The sequence below is a fragment of the Pseudoliparis swirei genome, chromosome 4, assembly GCF_029220125.1.
Source record: "Pseudoliparis swirei isolate HS2019 ecotype Mariana Trench chromosome 4, NWPU_hadal_v1, whole genome shotgun sequence".
NCBI classification, from domain to species: domain Eukaryota; kingdom Metazoa; phylum Chordata; class Actinopteri; order Perciformes; family Liparidae; genus Pseudoliparis; species Pseudoliparis swirei.
The window spans coordinates 18,107,538-18,127,750 of record NC_079391.1 but is presented as its reverse complement, the minus strand read 5'-3'; the positions used below and the strand labels follow the sequence as shown (position 1 = coordinate 18,127,750).

The following is a 20,213-nucleotide window of genomic DNA, read 5'->3' as shown; positions in this document are numbered from 1 at the left end:
TCAAAATGTATTTTATATTTTTGTTTACTCTCTCTCTCTCTCTCTCTCCTTCATATACATTTATATATATGTGTATTTATATATACACATATTTATATATATTGTTATATATTTATTTACATTTATATATATTTGTATATTTATTCATATATATATATTATTATAAAAAATACAAAGTTTACGTATATATTTATATACATTTATATATTCATATAATTATTTACATTTATATATATTTATATATGTTTTTACATTTAGATGTATTTGTATATTTATTTATTCATATATATATATATATATTATTATATAAATAAATACAAAGTTTACTGTCAGGCAAACCATGAATCACTGAGTACAACAACTAAGAACAATAATATATATATGAATGTATATATATATATGTATACAGTATATATATACATTTATATATATTCATTTATTATTTACATTTATATATTTTTTGTATTCATTTATTTCTTTATACATATATTATTTTTCTTAGTTGTTGTACTCGGTGATTCATGGTTTGCCTGACAGTAAACTTTGTATTTATTTATGTTGAATCATTCTACATCTCCATCACGTTGTATCACTGCCGCTGGAGGGATCGGGCTTCCTTCATTCAACTCCTGTCGACTTTATCCTGCGAGTGGAACCGGAAGTCTCTCCGTTCACTCGGGATCGCGCTAGCTTGACGGCGTCATAGGAGCCGGACTCTGGACAACACAGCTGACAGAGCGGAGTACTGGGTTAGTGTCGGGTTCGTTATCGTTTCACTTTCGGGTTGGAGTTCGCGTATCGACCGGTCCATATTCACGCTCCAACGCTCCGCGAGCACGTCCTGCTTTATGACTCCAACAGAAACACCGCCACCATGCTGAACCCGTCCGGAGCGACACTTTGCCTTTGTTTGTGGACTGCGTTGGGGGCAACTGTGTTCTGGGGGACTTGTCTGTCGGCCAACGCCAAAGGCTTTGGTAAGTATCCTCCTCCAGCGACCCACGCTTTGGACTTTTATTTCTGCGTCACTTTCCCACTGTGCACGCGCCGCTCCAGCCATTCAGGGTCCGACTGAGCGAGATAACCCACGAGCGTGAATCCGAGGACAATAGCGACTTGCTGGACTGCAGCGAGCGGAGGCAGAGACAGAAGAGCAGCTTCGAGTTGAGTTGGTAGTTTGACATTGCTCCCATCCCCCAGGGCGTTTGGTGCCTGAACATATTCTGACAGCTCGCATGAATTGCAGTCTCATCCCCTCCCCCCCAGCAGCTCTATAAACCATGCACATCTGTAAACAGCTCCTGTATTATGGAGGCTGAGCTGCTGCTCAATGCAATGAACTGTGAATGGCTGCAAAGCTACACAGTGAGGCGTGCTATTGTTTTTTTTTTTTTAAAGCCTTTGTGTGAAAACATCAATTGTGTTTGTTTAATATTTAGCTATATAACTCTTTGCCTTGGGTTATTATGTGTCCATAATTGCTGCGTTTCTTAGTGACTATACAGTTACGTGTATATCTTGAGCAATACATTCATTTCATTGAGTCTATAATCAGCCCAATACAATGCAAGATAATATATACATACTTTATACGGATCCTGCCACTATTTCATGTATTGGGTTGAATAACATGGTCATGTTCTTCTCCATACTGTTTATTGTGTTGGGTGGGGGAGGGGTTTGCCTATAGCAATTTATTTCTGATGGCTTTCTTTCTTTAAAGAGATAATTATCCTGTGTTATAAATGTATAACTTTCCCCATCGAATGTGTATAATTGCTGCTCAAAGCTTTTCAAAATCCTCCCTCAAAAGCACAGAGGAAATGATCTCAAAAGAACTCAAATGTAACCACTGTTTCTGTCCATTATAATGAATTTGATTCGTTCCGTAACAGACGAGGATGCGTTCACCATCCAGCACTCGAGCACGGGGATGTGTCTGGGTCAAGCAGCCTCGGCAAACCTGAGTCTCATCCGCTGCGACCTGAATGGCAATTCCCAGCTGTGGAAGTGGGGCTTGGGTCACCGGCTCTTCCATGTGGCCACGTCCCTCTGCTTGGCGTTGGACGTCCGCACCAAGGCACTGTCCCTGGTCGACTGTGGCTCCAACATCCAGCTGTGGTGGCGCTGCAAGGACAAAGCCGTTTTCACCATTTATCAAATGGGCCTGGCGGTCAGCGACGGAAAAGTGGACGCCAAGCGGGACGCTAATGACTCGTGGGTAAGGGGAGCGTCCCAAGACAACATCTGCCGGCGGCTGTACCATGGTGAGTGTGGTTTCCACCCTCTTATCTGAGCGATGCTTTCTGTAAAGAAGTGCTCTCTGCTGCCCATTATGGAGCTCTGGGGGCCGACTGACCCTGGAGGAAATCATCCGTCGACGCACAGAAGTAGTGCCGTTTGATTTTAGTGGAAAACAGACCTGATAATGTTCCACCCTCGTATGTATGGATAGAGGTTACCTCTGCTGACATGTGATCACATGATCAAACAGGTTGTGCTTTTTGAACAACCTGACTGGTTGGTTGACTCCCTTCCTATCTATCATTACTCCTGTGTGCTCTGTCAAGTTCCAGGTTAAAAGGCCGGACTTCTTCTGAAACCCAAGTGCCTCAGTTTCAAAACTGTGTGACATTTTGGGGATTCCTTTAGGTGTGCCGAATGATTGGGTGCATATGTCGGCCTGTGTGGCGCAGCCTTTAAATATCTGTCTTTCACTTTGAATTCATGGATGGAGCTCACTGCATGGCTCCCTTGGGCCTCATTTGATCCAACAACTACACTTTAACAAATAGGTCAGAACTGTTAGGATTCCCACTACGTGTATGATCTCTGTTTATTATATTGAAGAGGATCCATGAGAGAAGACAGGAACACTTTGAGTGTTAATCCTGAAACTGAAACATTTTCACAATACCTATAGTAGTAGTGTACAAATAGCTGATAATGGTGTCCATTATCGTTTGTATGAATTACACTAGTATCCAGCGACAGGGATTTTCTTCAAATAATACAATCTCTACTACAACGTTTTTTTTTCAATTGGAATTTTGGATCAAATATGAAAGCTCATGTCTCTATCCATGACTTTAATAAAAAGGACAAAGGTCCCACTTCAGATGTATGTTCATAGGACCCAGAATACATGTGTGAGTAGTTCATGCTTTCTTTATAATGAAACATAAATATCAGAAACCAACAAAGAGGATCTAGACTGGCATGAAGAGGCATTCAAAAGACATTTTCCCTTTCGTATTTCCGTTGACCACAAACAAACCCGATTCTGCCCACCGATGTGGTCCAATCGTGTTTGTCAGCCCGGTTAACTCTGCTGACATTATCTGCACCGTGTGCTCTTGAGAAGAAGGGCACGTGGTTCTGTGGGTGCGGAACGAGATGCACCATTTGTTTGGGTTATCATCGAAGCACCCAAGGCTTGAAATGAGTCTTTGCTCTTCGCTGCTCTCTGTGCAGTCGTCCACACCAACGGTGGGAACTCTGCCGGCACTCCCTGCGTGTTCCCCTTCAAAAACAACGGCAGCTGGCATCACGGATGCCTCCCAGATGAAGATATCCATGGGCTGTCCTGGTGCGCCACCACATCGAACTACGACCTGGACAGGAAAATGGGATACTGTCTGACACCTGGTATGTTGGCCCTCCTAATGGAGACATTCGGCAGCCCTTTAAAATATATATTGTTTGCATTACTATGAGAAAATCTACTTTTGTCTCAATTTCCGTTGCTCGTCTGGATGTTTTCTAATTAATTAAATTGTTTGCTCAAAGCTAGGTCACAATCTGTAATGGATCCGGTTGGATTACATCTTGCGTCAACAAAAATGGCACACTTGTATTCTCACGCTCACGCCGTCTCTCTGACCTTGCAGAGGAGGGCTGTCGGACTCTGTTCGCCGGCCCGGAAGGGGAGTCCTGCTATGAGTTTATTTCCAGTGCCGCGGTGACTTGGCAGGAAGCTCTGGATTCATGTCGAAGTCAAGGAGCTGACCTGCTGAGTGTGTCTGAGCCCTCCGACCTCCACTCCAAAACCTGTGAGACTCTTCTTCTTCCCGCTCTGATCTGAGGGGTTGCTCCCTAACACACACATTCATAACATGTATTAATATAAAAAAAATGGTCGGGAAAATTATCAAACGGTTTTGTTGACTTTAAAACCAAACCAACTAAAAATACACCCTTTTCTAAACATATCAGCTGGTATGCGTCTTTCAAAGCCCAGAAACTATGATTATACTGTTAGAGATCTTTTGAAAATCAATTGAATTGTATGTAATATGAGAGTAAAAGAAGGGACAGAATGCTAGAACGACTTGATGTGTGTCACCCGACTGCTTACAGATGCTGCTGTATAGCGTCTGTAGCTCTTCTTCTATTTGTTCTCCTTCTGAAAACCTTGCCCACTGTCATGCCCCCGATACATCAGCTGAAAGCCAATTAGTTCAAGAATTCTTCTGTTTCAACATTTGTGGTGTTTGCATGACCTTCATCTCACCGGTTATGTCTCACATCCATAGTGTCCCGTGCTCTTCAGTTAATGTGTTTCGGCTCTTCAGTTAAGCGCGATGTTGCAACGGCTTCATGGTATTTGTCTTTGGGGAAGTTGAAAACCACATCAAGGGATCTGTTCTCCTGTCTCCTTCTGAGGCAAAGGGTTGTGTGTCCCCTCGTTTGCTGTTTTATCCCAAATGATGTGATAATTGATATTATCTTAGACCTGTCACTTACTTTGTACACGTATGCCTGACTCGTCCTGTGTGCTCTTGTGATGGTTGTGCAGTGTTGGACGGCCTTGACCGAATGCCTGAGAGGATGTGGATCGGCCTTCACCAGTTGGACAGCTCTCATGGCTGGCAGTGGTCCGATGGTTCCCCTCTGTCAACGCTGCGCTGGGAAACAGGTGATTGTGGTTCAACACAAATTTCTGAGAGTATCTATAGAAATGACTTGTAAACGCATGTTGATCTGAGACTGATTTAAAATAGCAACATGAGGTGCGACGGTTCTGCTAAAACATACAACGGTTTTGCAACTTTAATTAGTCGGCCTCCGCCTTTGTCGCCTCTCTTCTATAAACTGAGACTTGGTGTCAGTCAGGGCAACAAGGCGGCGAGTGTTGCAAAGAAGCTCATTGTGCGTGTGTTTTTGGACACAGTGTTGAGTTGGGGCTGCCACTGTCGCTGAATAACTCATTAATACGACTGAATGGAAGGCTTTATAACGCCTTCTAGCTATTGTAATGTGTCTTTCTTTCTGTCTCTCTTCTTAAAGGGAAGATGTTGTTCTTAAGCTGCAGTGTAGACATCAAGGATCCTGCAGCCATCTCTTCGTGGTGCCTGTAATGTGCGACGTGTCACTGCGTTGAACCGATATTGCAACAGTCCTTTCGTTTCACCTCCCTTCTTCGCAGTTGATAAGCAGAGCCTTGAAAATAACTTAAAGTGTGTTTGTGTGTGTGTGTCAGGAATGCCATCTACCCCCATCATTTTTGAGTCGGACTGCGGAGTCCTGAACTCTAATCAGCGCTATGAATCTGAGGCGTGCAACATCCAGCTGCCATACATCTGCAAGAAGAGTGTCAACGCCTCTCACGAGGCGCCAGCAGGTAGGTTAACTGCCTGCCTGCACTTCCATTTCCTAGGAACCCTGTTTGAGAGTCCACAGCCACGCTGGCGGCTCTGTGAGGCTGCGCTTTGGGCTGAGCTGCATGCTAAAGGACTGATGCAGGACTGATGTTTACCTTGTTGTGCTCGCATAACGCTGCTCTGAGACAAACACAAAGTATTTGACATCTACAACATTTGAGGTCAGGTTCTCAAACTCAAACTCAGTTCTTCTGAGTTAGACCCAATCCATTAGTTGAAAACATTTCCCTCCAAAGCCACAGATCTGGAGGAACGGTTTGTGGTGGCTGTTGGGGAGAAACAAGGCTCCATATCTCAAAGCTTCAAACGGCTTCTGGCTGAACAATACATCCAGCATAACCAAAGAGTTGCTGGTCCCAAAGGACAGGACTCTATAAGCCTTCTCTTGAATTTATAATAACGCTCTTAAGTTGTTTAACTTCTTCTACTTTGAATGACAGGTGGCTCTCTTTGTGTAGTTTTTCTTTTTGTGGGATGTCGCGATGGCCCTGACCGGACTCCCCCTCACGGCCCCTGTCTGTCTTCCAGATTCTTTTGTATATAGCGAAACGCTGTGCGCAGACGGCTGGGTCCCGTGGATCGGCTGGTGCTACAAGTTAGTGAAGGACGTGCCTCTCAACATTTCTGAGGCCCAGATGCACTGCAACCACACGGAGGGAGCAGGAGAAGGCGCTCTCGCCAGCTTCCACTCCCTTGACAGCAAAGAGATGATCAGCACTAGCTTCCATGCAGGTAGGGCATACCATTTAAAGAAAGAATCTCCCTCCACACCCTGCTTTAACGCTTTGAGTTGATTTATTTAATTTTTGTAACTGTGCCATATAGTAATGTTCTTATGTTTGTTACGGCCCATCAGACGGCAAGTGGTTGGACGTCTGGATCGGTCTGATTGGCATTGGCATGAACACCACTGTCTTCAAGTGGATCGACCAGACACCGGTCACCTTCACCTACTGGGACCAAAACCAGCCGGTCCAGCCCGCTTTAGATACCAGCTGTGTCTTCTACGCTGGAGAGGTGTGTGTGTGTGGGTCAGTGTTTCTTCTAGCCACACCCACTGAATGTAGCCTTTTCTGTTGGACCTATGTGGGGCGTGTGTGTCCTACCAAAGCGTTTGTTTTGACTCTGCTGTACGAGTTTGTGTATTCAAGGCCTGCGTAGTCAAACCTGTGTCCCTGCTCCACAGCGTCATGGTTGGCGGGTCGGCGACTGCACACAGAGGCTACCTTTCATGTGCCAGAAGAAAGGAAAGGTCAATGAATCTGCATCGCAGGCCGGATGCCGCTTTGAGGACGTGAGTATTGTCTACGTGACCTGATTTCCCAAGGTGAAGCCTGCAGTGTTTTTGCATTATTTGATGGCCTGCTGACATGTGGTTGAGGTCCGGGCTCAAAGACTACGAAACGTACAAACTAGAGACCTCAACGCTAAATGGTTGTTTTTTTGGTCAAATGAATCTTTTCTTTTGGTTTATTCCATGTTTGCGTGGCAGTGATCTCTGTCCTTCCACACATGAACATCTTGTCCTTGAGCTGCGCGCAGACATCATCACATTTTGAAACGTATCAAAGTAGCCATGTGGGTAGTTTAAGGATTTCTTGCTGTCGCGGTCGGGTGGTATGAAGCCAGATCTGTAGCTGCAGCTAAAGCCAGGCGAGGAGACATGTGTGAATGCAACAAAAAAGCCAAACTATCATAGCTGAATAGGACCGAGGGCCAAGTGTGTATGGGAACATAGGACACGGCATGAAAGTGATTTGAATGTAACTCAAGAGTCGCTGGTGTGAATCCCTCAGGGTTGGAGGAGACACGGCAACTCCTGTTATCAAGTGAACACCAATCAAGTGTCCTTCAAAGATCGCTGCAACATCACCATAAGAAGCAGGTAAGGGTTAAAAAGCACACCTGGTCAACCCTCAGTTGCTGCCCACATGAATACGTTCTGGTGTTCTCATATGCGGCCGTTCTTTCCAGGTTTGAGCAGGCCTTCATCAGTCGTCTGCTCCGAAAGCAGATCAGCGTGGAGCCTCAGTATTTTTGGATCGGGCTGCAGGACATTAAGAACAAAGGGGAGTACCAGTGGCTGAGCCAGGATGGGACCCCGGGTGTGGTTCCATACACCAACTGGGGCTGGTTGGAACCAGGTTAGTGTAAACCTGTTTCGTATGCAGGCGTTTGTGGGAAGGAGTAGCCACATCACAACAGACTCTGGTTAAGTTGAGTGTTATAATGTGTTGCATTTCATTCTCAACCTCGCTCTCCCGATTATGGACGTTTCTTCTAGTTTAGTGGTTACTAATGCATAAAATAACATTAACCATTCCCCGTTTCCTGGGCAGGACACTAGCAGTATGTACATACATGTCTACTTATGCTCTCAAAGGTTGTGTACATCAGTTACCAGGACGGCAGGCCCACATTTATTGAGCTAAAAAATAAAAGAAATGATATATATGTGAAAATACATGTAATTTCCATGTTAAATCTTTTTTGGCACATTAGAGTTAACGTCTCTGTGTTTCAGAACGGGAGGGAGGCTGTGCAGTGATTTCTACCGCGAAACCCCTAGGCAAGTGGGAGGTGAAGAACTGCACCATTTTTAAGGCTGGTACCATTTGTAGAACAGACCTTAGTCCACCGCCACCCCCAGAACCAGAGCCGAACCCCAACACCACCTGTCCAGATGGATGGGTGTCCAGACCATACATCAAATACTGCTACAAGGTGTGTGTGTGTGTGTGTGTGTGTGTGTGTGTGTGTGTGTGTGTGTGTGTGTGTGTGTGTGTGTGTGTGTGTGTGTGTGTGTGTGTGTGTGTGTGTGTGTGTGTGTGTGTGTGTGTGTGTGTGTGTGTGTGTGTGTGTGTGTGTGTGTGTGTGTGTGTGTGTGTGTGTGTGTGTCTTAAGTATCTATGACTGAACCTCCTTTTGCATTGGACCAATCCAAACAATGGCTTTTCTATTTATTGTTATTATATTATCTATTACATTGTGTGACAGCTAAATTGGCTTTACCGCATTACCTTATTGTCACCGTTTTAAATAGTAGTTTTGCCTTTCGTTAGGCGTTTCATGCGGAAAGGCTGAGCAGGAAGCGCTCCTGGGAGGAAGCTGAGAGGTTCTGTCTGGCTCTGGGAGCCAACCTGCCCAGCTTCACAAGCATCTATGAGATGAGTGCCCTGCACAGCATCATGAGAGACAGCATCAGGTACACACACACTCACACACACACACACACACACACACAGGTCCTTTAAACCAGCGGTCCCCAACCTTTTTTGAGCCACGGACCGGTTCCATGTCAGAAATTATTTTCACGGACCGGCAATATAAATGACGTAATAAATATGACGTCATACAATTATACGAAGGGCATAAAGTGCCAAAACTACAACTCATCATGACGCCGAATGAGTGTGAGCCGTGCGCTTGTTTACCTGCAACGAGCCGCTAATGGAGACGGCGACAGACGTGTGTTTGGTCCGCTGCTCCTAACCGAGTTCTGGTCGCTGTCATTAGAACACCGGCAGAGTTGTTGTGTGAAATGTCCCTTCAGGCCACCGTCATTTGCATCTCCAACACATTTTCTTCTAGCTCGGACGGGCTCGATTCACCGGGTGGGTTTGTTTACAAATGGGTTGCAGGTCTATTCTTTTGCAGTCGTGTCTTTTGTGGTTGGAGTAGCCTACCGCTCAAACTCTTTTAAAAGCCTCTTCCACCCGGTCAACGTCTGAAACATGTAGAATATTCCGCTGTTCACTCGCCCACACAGCAGCGACTTTATCGGCCAACTTGAAAACAGTTGTCATTTCCCTGAAGTGACAGAATTCATTGAGCAGGTTGAATATTTTTTTAAGATTCTTTGTCACTGAAATGTGCCACCAGCAGAGGGTTCGGCGCGTGAGACTCGCCTGCAGCGATAAACCCGAACTTTAAGACTCCTGAACGCGGCTCAGACGTACACACGGGTGGATCCGGTCCTTTTTCAAAATAATATATTTTTCCGACTGATTAAAAAAAAAAAAAAAACGTTGCATCTAAAAAACAAAGTAGCAACATCTCTTTTTTGGGGATTTCTTTGAATGAGGATTCAATTAGTGTCACGATTAACGGGTGACGGTTGGTGTTATTGTTGCAGTGATAATCGGTACTTCTGGGTTGGCCTGAACAGAAGAAACCCAGCTGACCGCTCCTGGCTGTGGAGCAACGGCCAGCCTGTGAGTATGACTTACTGTAAACAAGTCATTCAGCGCTTTTCAATGAATGTCCTGAAACGGCACCTTTTTTATTAATCTCAAACACAACATATCTGGCTTGTATATACTTACAGCTCACTGTATTGCGTTTATTTATGAGTAAGAAGTCCATCCATTTAATTTATTCACAACAGCTCTCCTTGGATGTTTTGAACCGAGATTTCCATGCCGATGATGCTTACAGGCGGGACTGCACTGCATTCAAGGTGAGCTCCACTGCCACACTGTTTTAAATGTCTAATGTCGTCTCTCTCAGCTTGTCCGCCTGCATGATGTCTATGTGGTTATCTTTACTGTACAGCTTGATCTAAGAATCAAGGTCATTTGGGATTTCATATCCTCGGCTGTCCTGAAACAGAATCCCAGAACAGACAGCTGGTGGGAGCAGTGGTTCCTGTTTGCTTTTCCACATCACAAGGACACCAAACATCAAAGTTTTCTCCGATGATGATTTATCTTTGTTTATTGCACTCACATAAAAGGGAGATGATTCTCTTTGGCTATTGCCTCCATTTAAATTATGTACTTTAAATAAATCTTGCAATTCAGACTCTGCAATGTCACGCATATAAAAACAGCTTTTCTTGTCTGTTATCTTCATGATGATATTTGTACAAACAATCTATGTCCTTGTTAGACATCCAAGAGCACCTTGAAACACCTGTTTATGACACCATTCTACGCCACTCCCTTTCACTGTAACGCCAGACTAGAGTGGGTCTGCCAACTACCCCGCGGTAAGACTCATCGACGCTGCCAAGTTAAAGAGATTTGTAATGGCTCTGCAACTTTATAGACCACAATAAGGGAAATAACAAGATTTTCTTCTGACTCGTTCTTTGTTTACTTCGTGTACAGGAAAGGCTCCAAAGAACCCAGACTGGTACAATCCGGGTAATGACCCAGTCTTGTCTGTGTTCAAATGAAACAGACAGATTTTTTCTGATTCAACATTTTCTTAATTCTCAGATGACCTGCTCATAGAATGATTTCCTGCTTTCCAGGTGGTCACCACGAGAGCTCTATCTTCATAGATGGAGCAGAGTTTTGGTTCATTAAGGAGCCGAAGCTAACCTTTGAGGAGGCGACACTCTTCTGCAGCATGAACGACAGCCGGCTGGCGACACCATTCAGCACGACGGCTGCCAGAAAGATCCACCAGCACCTTAGTGGCGTAAGTGGTCATAGCACGGGGAACCTTTTTTTATACTCCTTTTTTAAAATGTTATATATGCTGCTTCAATTAACGACGAAAGATCATCTTTAATAAAAAATACAGAGATATGTATAATGTCAGCGACATGCGCTACAGTTTTTAACTGGTGCGCCTCAACGCTGACTGAACAGTTACCATGACAACCTTGGAGTCCTGCTGGTTGAGCCACAGCTGATTGAGATGAGCTAATTAGTGCAGTTTGACACAGACTCAAACAAGCACTCCGGACTTTGAACACGGTCAGGCTTTTCTCTACTGATCTATCCCCCTAGGGGGTATCCTTTCCCAATGACACCCCCTTGGATCCACCTTGCTGTGGGCCTGCCATGCTACTAAACTATTCTTGCACAATCGATGTTTTGAGGTGGATTTTAGCAAACCGTCAATTAATTCAACTGTGCGCATTAAGGTCCAATTAACTCTCTTGAACGTTCATAATTACGCCCGTGTAGTTAAAAAGTCTGAGAGCCTGGTGCCTGGACATTATCTTCCCTTATCATATGGTCATGGGAAGCTGACAATATTTCATGAGCATACAGCTGGAAGCAGTCAAAATATAGTAGAACAAAGTTTTGCCCCCAAAATAACAAAAGAAATAACCAGCTAAGAATACATCATGTCTTAAACTTAATGACTGTTTCTTGGCATCCTTGTGATTTTTCTTTAGTTTTCTTTGTGAAGTTTTTTATAAACTCTGTTTAAGACAACAGCTAATAAAGTTGATGACAGGATTATTTTATCATGTGGTGCTTTCGCTTGGTGTTTTGAACAGATGTCCAGTTCTCCCAAGCAAAGCTGGTGGGTGGATTTGAGAGAGACTGGACGGTTATACCCCATGATGTAAGCCAGCACCGTTCCAACGGGCACAGTTCATGTTGTACAATCACACGGTGGGATGTTGACTGACATATTGTATGTTCCAGGCACGCCGAGATGTACTTTTACCCTTCAGTCTTCCTGCGCAGATGCACCTCCATCAGTTCTGAAAACCCCTTTCCAGGTGAGAAAACATCACGGTGTTTACAGATATTTATTATTTAACCATATTGAGTGTATGCAAAACAACTTCAGTGCAACTCAGTTTTTATAATATTTTTTGCCAATTTCTTGACAGTTTGAAATATCGTACAGCTCCAGGATACAGTTTAAATATGAGAACAGTCAAACTTCTTATTTCTTTTTTCTCTTGACTAATATGAAACTTTCAAACTTGAATTAAAAAAAGAAACTGGTTAAGACAAATCTAAAGGCCCAGAAAACCTTTTCTCTCAATCCACTTTGATGTGACACCAAAATGCTGATGAATATTTAACTTTCGAGGGAAATTCTTCAGATTTCAAACTAAGCTTTCAGGGTCATTAAAGCTATACGGTAATCATTTGAAATATTTAAATGTTATTTTAACATTTCTCCAGAGTAGCATGAAACGGTAAGGTAAGAACTGATCTGACTTTATTCCTTTGAAAGAGCAAGAAAAGCTGTGTGCACACTATTTGATTCCTTATCAGGCGGTGGTTTCTTTTGCCCATCCATACGTTTGCTGTTTGTCAACTTGCAGAGTACGAGCGCAGCTGCCGCCAGCAGTTGTCCTTTGTGTGTGAGCGACGCAACATCACGTCGGTGGAGATAAACCCTCTGGAGCCTCAGCCAGCAGGATTGCCCTGTGAAAATCAATCTCTGTCCTTCAGAAATAAGGTCTGATCGCTCAACACTAACTACATCTTTAGAGGCTGCATCTACAAAGCAGATCCCCGACTGTCCTTGTGCTCGTATACTCTCGTCGTACAATCGCATAAGACAGAATTATCAAATCAAAGTTGGAGCAAAGACAATTGAAAGATAATATCCTGTACTTTAACTAAACATTTTCTTTTCACACGATGAAATGACCAACATAGATATTTTAGATATTTCCATCACAGCTGCAGTTTAGTGAAATAGAAGACATTAGAATGGCAGGGAAATGGTAGAAGAATGGTTTATTTAATACATATTTACTGCTGGGATAGATAAGCATTCAAACTGTTTTGCTTTGTGTATTTTATTGAACCTTAATTAAACTTGGGCGTCTCTTGAGCTACATCTGTGACAAGCGAAAAGTATACACAATGGTAGTGGAGTATTCAGCACATTGTAACAGGGTGTCTTCTTTTTCTTCTTCTTTTCTTTTTAGTGTTACATAATGATGACGAGCATGAAGCCTGTGTCATTCAGCTATGCCAATGAAGAGTGCCAGTCGGTGAGGGGAACCCTGGTCACGATATCAGATCAGGCAGAGCAAGGTGAGGGCGGCTAGGCTTCGAGCTCGCTGCTCTATGTTTTGGTTAATCTGCTCAATATCACTCCGATGATGATAAATACTTTGATAAATATCGTGAAATCATTTTTTTATCATGTCCGTGTGTGAACTGGAATGATTCTAATTCCTGCTTGGTCTTTTGAACACAAATCACCGTCGTACTGTAACTGGGTGTTTCAGACTTCATCACCACCCTTTTGCCGAGAATAAGAAACAAGGACAGCATATGGATCGGTCTGAAAATCAGGCACGGCACCCCGGAGTGGGTGGACCAGTCCTCAGATAACTACGTCAACATTAATCCTCTGATTCTGGGCATGCACAAGGATATAAAAGTCAACGTAAGTTCCCCTTACCGTCGTTGCTTTTTGAGATGGGGACACATGTTTACGTGTCTTTGAGAGAAATACTGTGTGACAAAACAGTTGTGTGAAGCCTTTTTGGTTTACCACATTTGAATTCACAATGTAATCTACTCTTTGCTCTTGCTCGACAGACATGGGATCCGGACAGTCTGGATTTGTGTATGTTTTTGATCAATAACCCCAATTCTGCCATGCTGGGTACCTGGGACTATTCTTCCTGCACAACATATCAAAATATGGCCTTTTGCCAGCACTATGCAGGTAAGTCGCCACCTTCTGCACCGAATACGGCTTTATTGTAAAGATGTGTTTACTTAATCTGGCTCGCTCTCGACCTTAATTCCCTGCCCTCTCTCTCTCTCCTGTAGCCTCTCTAGTAAAGGCATAAGGTGCCCGATGAACACTCCTTACATGACACGATGTTCTGACAATCACACGGTTTGCTCTTTTCAGATAAACTCGAGGAGCCCCACATCCCAACAGAGAGCTTCCCGGTCAACAACCACACCATCCTGCTGCTGGACAGAAATCTGACCTGGTTCGAGGCCCTCGAGCAGTGCAGGAGCAACAACATGGACCTGGCCAGCGTGGCCGACACCTTCCTGCAGGCCACCCTGACCGTGCACGTGAGCCGCGCACGCAAGCCCATGTGGATCGGCCTCTTCAGCGAAGACGTGAGTGTGCCACGGGAGGGCCGCCTTCATCTGAATCCGCTACTTTTGATGAGATACTTCACGGAATACTGTCTTTTGGTTTCGTGCACAGGACGGGATCCACTACCGCTGGACCGACCACAGTCACACCGTGTTCAGCCGCTGGTCTTCGGACGTCACCAGCGGCTCGTGCGTCTACCTGGACACCGACGGCTTCTGGAAAGCCACAGAGTGTGAGGAGGAGCTGGGAGGCGCCATCTGCCACAAACTACATGGTATGGAGGGTTTCACCTCCTCATTGTCTTGCTCGCGGCGGTGTGTGAGACATCAGGGCTGAGAGGGTTTACAGCAAACCCAGTCCTAGCCCAATCACACTGCTGATAATGTGGCAACAGGAAGTAGTGTCTGTTGTCGAGGAATGTTAGAAACGTAGACGATGAAGCTATGGCTTCCCTGTTTGGCCTGACTGTCAAAACAAAGCACGAGCAAGATCTGGGCATTGTATTCAAGAGTCTATGGAGTTGAAACTCTGGAATAGTTTTCTGTTATGAATACAGTGAATTATTATTGTTATTCATTTTAATGTTTGATTTAAATAAAACAAGTCGCGATTCAGATGTTTTTCAAATCACCTTTTGTTTAATCTTTGAAAATTTAACCCGTTTTAAATCCTTGCAGACCTCCGAACTTCAACAACAGCGCTCTAGATTCTCCTCATTTCCATTTTTAGTCGCATGGTTCTAAAACCTCATGTTTCATCTCCTTTGACATTCTCCTCCCTCTTGGTTGCCGTGCGTCAGGATGCTAATCTTCAGACTATTCAAACTCAAATGTAACTTTACGGATTGCAGATGAGACCATCACCACACCAGAGGACGTTGCAGCCAAGTGCCCCCATAAGATGAACGGTCCAAACTGGATCCCCTTCAAGAACAACTGCTACTCCTTCAAGCTGGTCCCCACCCGATGGGACGAGTTGGACCAAGGACGGATTCTGGACACCTGCAAGACACTACGTAAGACGTTCACCCCACTGAGCACGTGTTGCCGTGCGGAGGCTCGCTTCTGAATCTTTCTATGACGGGAGGCTGTTGCTTGAGTTTTTCATGGTGATGCGTTTAATCTTTCAGATGCAAATGCAGACATCCTCACCATCCGAAATTCAGAGGAGAACGAGTTTATTAAGCAGCAACTCGTCCCGTTTAAAAACCTGGTCCAATTGGTCTGGCTGGGAATGTTCACAGATGACAACGGTGCGGACTTTTAGGGACATCTGTTCATTTTTAAAGCGTGTGCATATCCATACTTGTTCTGTGCGTGCGTAGCTATGTCATTATGCGAGGGCTTAATAGTTCTGCCGTTCTGCTGTAGATAAACTGACGAAGTGGTATGATGGCACAAATGTCCAATATTCCAACTGGGCGAAGGGCCGACCAGATGTCAGCGGAGCGTTCATGGCCGGCCTCGGCGTGAACGGGAAGTGGATCCTCATCTCCAACCCAAAGTATTTTGCAGAGTTCAAACAAATAAGCATTGTGACCTGCAAACTGGACAACGGTAGGTGCTTTGCACGTCACACCATAATCCATGTTTCTACGCCGTTTTAGTTGAAAATGTGGCGTGCTCAAAATGCCCCCCCCCCCCCCCCCCGTGTCTTTTTAAATCCTTTGCGCCAAAGAACCGAAACACGAGTACAACCTGTCGTCCTCGGACTTCCAACATTACGGCAACTTGAGTTACGAGGTGGTGCCCCGAAAACTGAGCTGGCACCAGGCCCTGGTCGAGTGCGGCCAGGGTGGAGGCCACCTGGCAAGCGTCCACGACGTCCAGCACGGTGCACATGTGAAGCTCATTGCCAAGACGGACGGCTTCCCGCTCTGGATTGGCCTCTCGAACCAGGATGTAAGAATCTGAGGGGAAAAAAAGTTTTGCAAGCTTACACCGAGTTCCACCCCCAGTACATCTCGTTTTCTCTCTCTGTCTGTCTGTCTGTCCATGCAGGCGAGGGGCTCAGACTTTGAGTGGTCCGATGGAACGAAATTTGACTACAAGGCCACGATCTCTGGCTCACGGGACGGCTCCAGCTCAGACGGACAGGAGGCCGGCTGTGTCTACATTTCGCCTGCTGGAGCCTGGGTGAGGAGCAGCTGCAATAAGCTGCTAGACGGAGCCATCTGCTACACCACCACCATCACCACCGCTTCCCAAAGTGAGACATCGACGTGTTTTCATATGTAGAACCGCATTGCCCTGCTCAACATCGTGCCGGCGAAGGGGTTTAGAATGGCCGCTCTGCGTCTGCTCGTGACTTACTGTGTGCCTGTAAGCGTTGGCCGTCGTCCATCTGGTTTCTGTGTTGTTGTGAATCAGGAGCCAGACTCCAGGTGGCCCCGAAGGCCAATCACTGCCCTCAGAGCAACGGTGTGTCCAAGTGGGTGCAGCATCAGGAGCACTGCTACGCCTTCGACATGAGCTTCTACAACTTCACCGTGTTCGGCATGGAGCAGGCCAGGAACATCTGTCAGAGCATGGGTGAGCCGGTGTTTGAGGGGTTCACATGTGTGTTCATCTCATGCAAACTGTCGTCCACCAGTTGTCTTGGTTTCTTTTTTTTGCTGACAGATGCTCAGCTCCTGACCTTACGAACCAAAGAAGAGAACGACTTTGTGTCAAAGTACATGTTCGATAACCCTCTCATCACCAGTCGAGTGTGGCTCGACATGGAGGTCGATACTGAAGGTAAACGCCTCATGTGAAGGGTTTAGGAGACACCACAAGTTCCAATCTGCACTTATAAAAGCCTGATTATATTCATGCATATAATTCAAGCGTTTTGGCTGTTTATAATTGACAATATAGGCCTTTGTTTGTACAATGTTTACAGCAAAAGAAAACATTAACTTGGACTTATCCCTGTGTTCCGAGGAAAAGGAGAAAATACTTTTGGGAGTTAGTGTTAATTTCTGGTGGTTCAGCTCTCTGTTAGCATATGAAGAATAAAATTGAAGAAATGGAAAAGCAATGAACGGTGATGACATCAGTATGTGTCTGTTCTGTTGCTCCAAGTTGATTTTATAACTCTGTGCAGTAACTCCGTCGTCAGGTGTTGACCCTCCACGCAAAATGTGATGGTGTTTGGCTTGTTTGACATTGATGGTCGTCCTTCTGCTCGTTCCTCCTTCCAGGTAAACCCGTATCCTGGCAGGATGGTTCGGCTCTGGCTTACTCTAACTGGAAGTCTGAGTCTCTGGTAAAGACTGGGAAGACGTCTGACCCCCCCTGTGCCGTCATGATGGCCGGAGAGGAGGGAATCTGGAAACTTGTCAGCTGCAGCTCCAGCTACAGCCGTGTGGTCTGCCAGACTGAAGCCAGTGAGTTTCACCACTGCCTTCATATTGTTGTCAATATTTGACCGCTTACTGACCCCGAGTTAGATGAGAGGAGAACACTCGCCTGGCTCTGTCTGAAGGTAAACATTGGGCAGAGACTCCAGGAAGTGAGAAATAGTCCAGCACCCGTAAAACGTCAACATTTTAATTTTTACGCTTTAGGTTTTTGCAGGGGTTTAACCCAAACCCATTTTCTCATTTAAAAAATGTTTCTTAATGACGCGCCAGCTTCTCCCAAGTGACGTAACTCCACGTACAACTGTGGAGGTTTTACACGTTCACACAAACATTCTTGGGTTTGTCTTGACTCCAACATGACGACATCCTGTTGAATGGGACTCAAAACTACAAACGGAGTCTCTGTTGCTTCCCTCCTGCGTCCTCAGAGTCCGGAGGCAGCCCCGTGGCGCTGGGTCTCTTCATCGTGGTGGTCCTCGCCCTCGTAGGAGCCATCGGCTTCACCGTCTACAAGAAGAGGGGCGGCCGCTTCTCCTCTACCGTGCGCTACAAGAGGACCTTTGATGACACGGACAGTATTGTAACGGAAGCCTTATGAGCTCGCTCACGCAGTCGGCCTCGGGGAGTATCGATGTGCCGCACGTGCATTTTAGAACTTTTCAGCAGTAGCAGAAGCAGCCTTCACCTTTCTTAAATTATTTATTTAATGCTACCTAAGACTGCAGACTTTCTACAATTGTGTTCGAGTTTCTTAGATTTGGATTATTTTAGATTTTTCTTCAGAGTTTATTCGGAGTCCTGTGTTATACCTAATGTAAATACTGGGACTGATGCTCCGTGGTAAATGTTGATCATTGATTATGACTGGGTTTTTAAAAAAATTTTAAATAATAATTTCAGTTGATTTAAGTTGAAATAGTCGAGCTGACACAACACTCCCTTTCAGCCTAAAAACGGGTTAAATTACACTGTCGTATAAGTGACTTCAAACTATCAGAAACAAAACTGTGTGTGTGTGAGCGCAGTTATGGGGCGTACTTTGGAATAAAGCTGTATCTATATATATATATATATAGAGCTTTCTTCCAAAGTGTGTGTACGTGAATATATATATATGTGTGTGTATATGTATATTTGTATACATATATATGTGTGTGTATTTATATATATGTGTGTGTATATATATGTATGTATGTCTGTAAATATATATATATATAATCTCTTTCTTCCAAAGTTCGCCCCATAACTGTCCCAAAAGGAAGACGCGGCTCTGGTTTAAATATATTGTGTGACAACATGGCCGCTGAGTTGTTTACGTTTTATTTTGGGACTCTTGACTGAGCTCCACTTTAATTGCCTGAGCGACAGCCGATGTTCCCAAACTTCTGCAAATCACATTAAAACTATCTGGAGATATTTAGCGCTCTAGTCAAGAAAACACATTTGCATTAGTTGGACTACCCCTTTAAATAATAATAAGAAATAGTGATTGATGAAAGTCTCACTGACTGTGCCTTTTAACATCATTACTTAGTAGAAATAGGAAGTTCAAGCCACTGGATTTTGTTTCCGTGTAGTTGTTGATCCACTCAACGTATTAATACCTCCTAATGTGTTTTAGTTGTTAATACATAAATAATGCAAGATAACATATTTTAGACCTGCTGCATAATTTTAAAAGTGTAAGACACTGTATTAGCCACATATTTTTTTGTTTGTATAATTTTGTGTTGATCCGACTTTCCTATGCACTTAAACTACTGAGCAAGAACGCACTTTAATATGTCGTGGGGCTACAGTTCCGTCTATATTTAAGCACAATGAGGTTTGGAGAGTGTTTAGAGACATTTAAATTGCACTGGCATTGGCTGTGAATGCTTTGTAAATATGTTTTATAACTGAGAATGAACCAAAGATGCTCCGAGCTGTTTGTAAAAGCCTGAGCTTTCCTTTCACTTTGTCCAACTGCCTCAGTCGAGCTTGTTAACCCGTTCATATCAAATTGTAAGCCAAATGTTTGTGGGTTGTTTATTGTTTCACCACCACTCCTCAGCCAAATCAGGTACAGTTTCCTTACAATAAAATGTCCCGTCTTCAAAATTCATTTGACTGTAATTTTTTTCTCTTAATATATTATCTCTGCCAGGTGGATTGTGCAATCTGTACACGTGAGTGAGCATCTCTGCATCTGTCCACGACTCATTTAAAAAAGGCAAAAAGTGCAGATATTGAGGGATTAATTGCAGCGCCCCCTAATGGTCAAATATTATGAAATAAATAGGGAAAGTTAAGGGATACCATTTGGACATAGGATAACAATTTGGTGAAGATAGGCCAAATAATTTAGAAGTTGTGTGACTTCAAATATGAGGCCACACCCCTTAAATGTTCATTGGTTCATATTCTCTGAACGCAAT

General features: G+C 44.4%; 1 protein-coding gene across 1 annotated transcript; it reads left to right on the top strand.

Annotated features, from left to right (window-relative positions):
* The first annotated feature begins 718 nt into the window (after window positions 1-718).
* Window positions 719-19,900, top strand: ly75 (lymphocyte antigen 75). The gene is made up of 35 exons (XM_056412347.1): window positions 719-977; window positions 1,896-2,267; window positions 3,475-3,648; window positions 3,891-4,052; window positions 4,799-4,918; window positions 5,483-5,623; window positions 6,192-6,395; window positions 6,520-6,680; window positions 6,850-6,957; window positions 7,460-7,548; window positions 7,638-7,807; window positions 8,188-8,387; window positions 8,726-8,868; window positions 9,799-9,877; window positions 10,051-10,122; window positions 10,554-10,653; window positions 10,775-10,810; window positions 10,921-11,090; window positions 11,905-11,972; window positions 12,056-12,132; window positions 12,691-12,827; window positions 13,306-13,414; window positions 13,612-13,772; window positions 13,928-14,057; window positions 14,250-14,470; window positions 14,562-14,724; window positions 15,301-15,465; window positions 15,580-15,702; window positions 15,821-16,006; window positions 16,128-16,351; window positions 16,451-16,658; window positions 16,820-16,981; window positions 17,072-17,188; window positions 17,635-17,820; window positions 18,225-19,900. Exons 1-35 carry the CDS (start codon window positions 875-877, stop codon window positions 18,392-18,394), a joined length of 5,211 nt encoding a protein of 1,736 aa, XP_056268322.1. The 5' UTR covers window positions 719-874; the 3' UTR covers window positions 18,395-19,900.
* The last annotated feature ends 313 nt before the right edge of the window (window positions 19,901-20,213 follow it).

Bases quoted from the DNA above. Each gene is read 5' to 3' on its own strand.
- ly75 (XM_056412347.1), top strand. From the start codon at position 875: ATGCTGAACCCGTCCGGAGCGACACTTTGCCTTTGTTTGTGGACTGCG. The intron at 14,471-14,561 runs GTGAGTGTGCCA...TTTCGTGCACAG, and splicing joins TCGGCCTCTTCAGCGAAGAC to GACGGGATCCACTACCGCTG. The intron at 16,659-16,819 runs GTGAGACATCGA...GTTGTGAATCAG, and splicing joins CATCACCACCGCTTCCCAAA to GAGCCAGACTCCAGGTGGCC.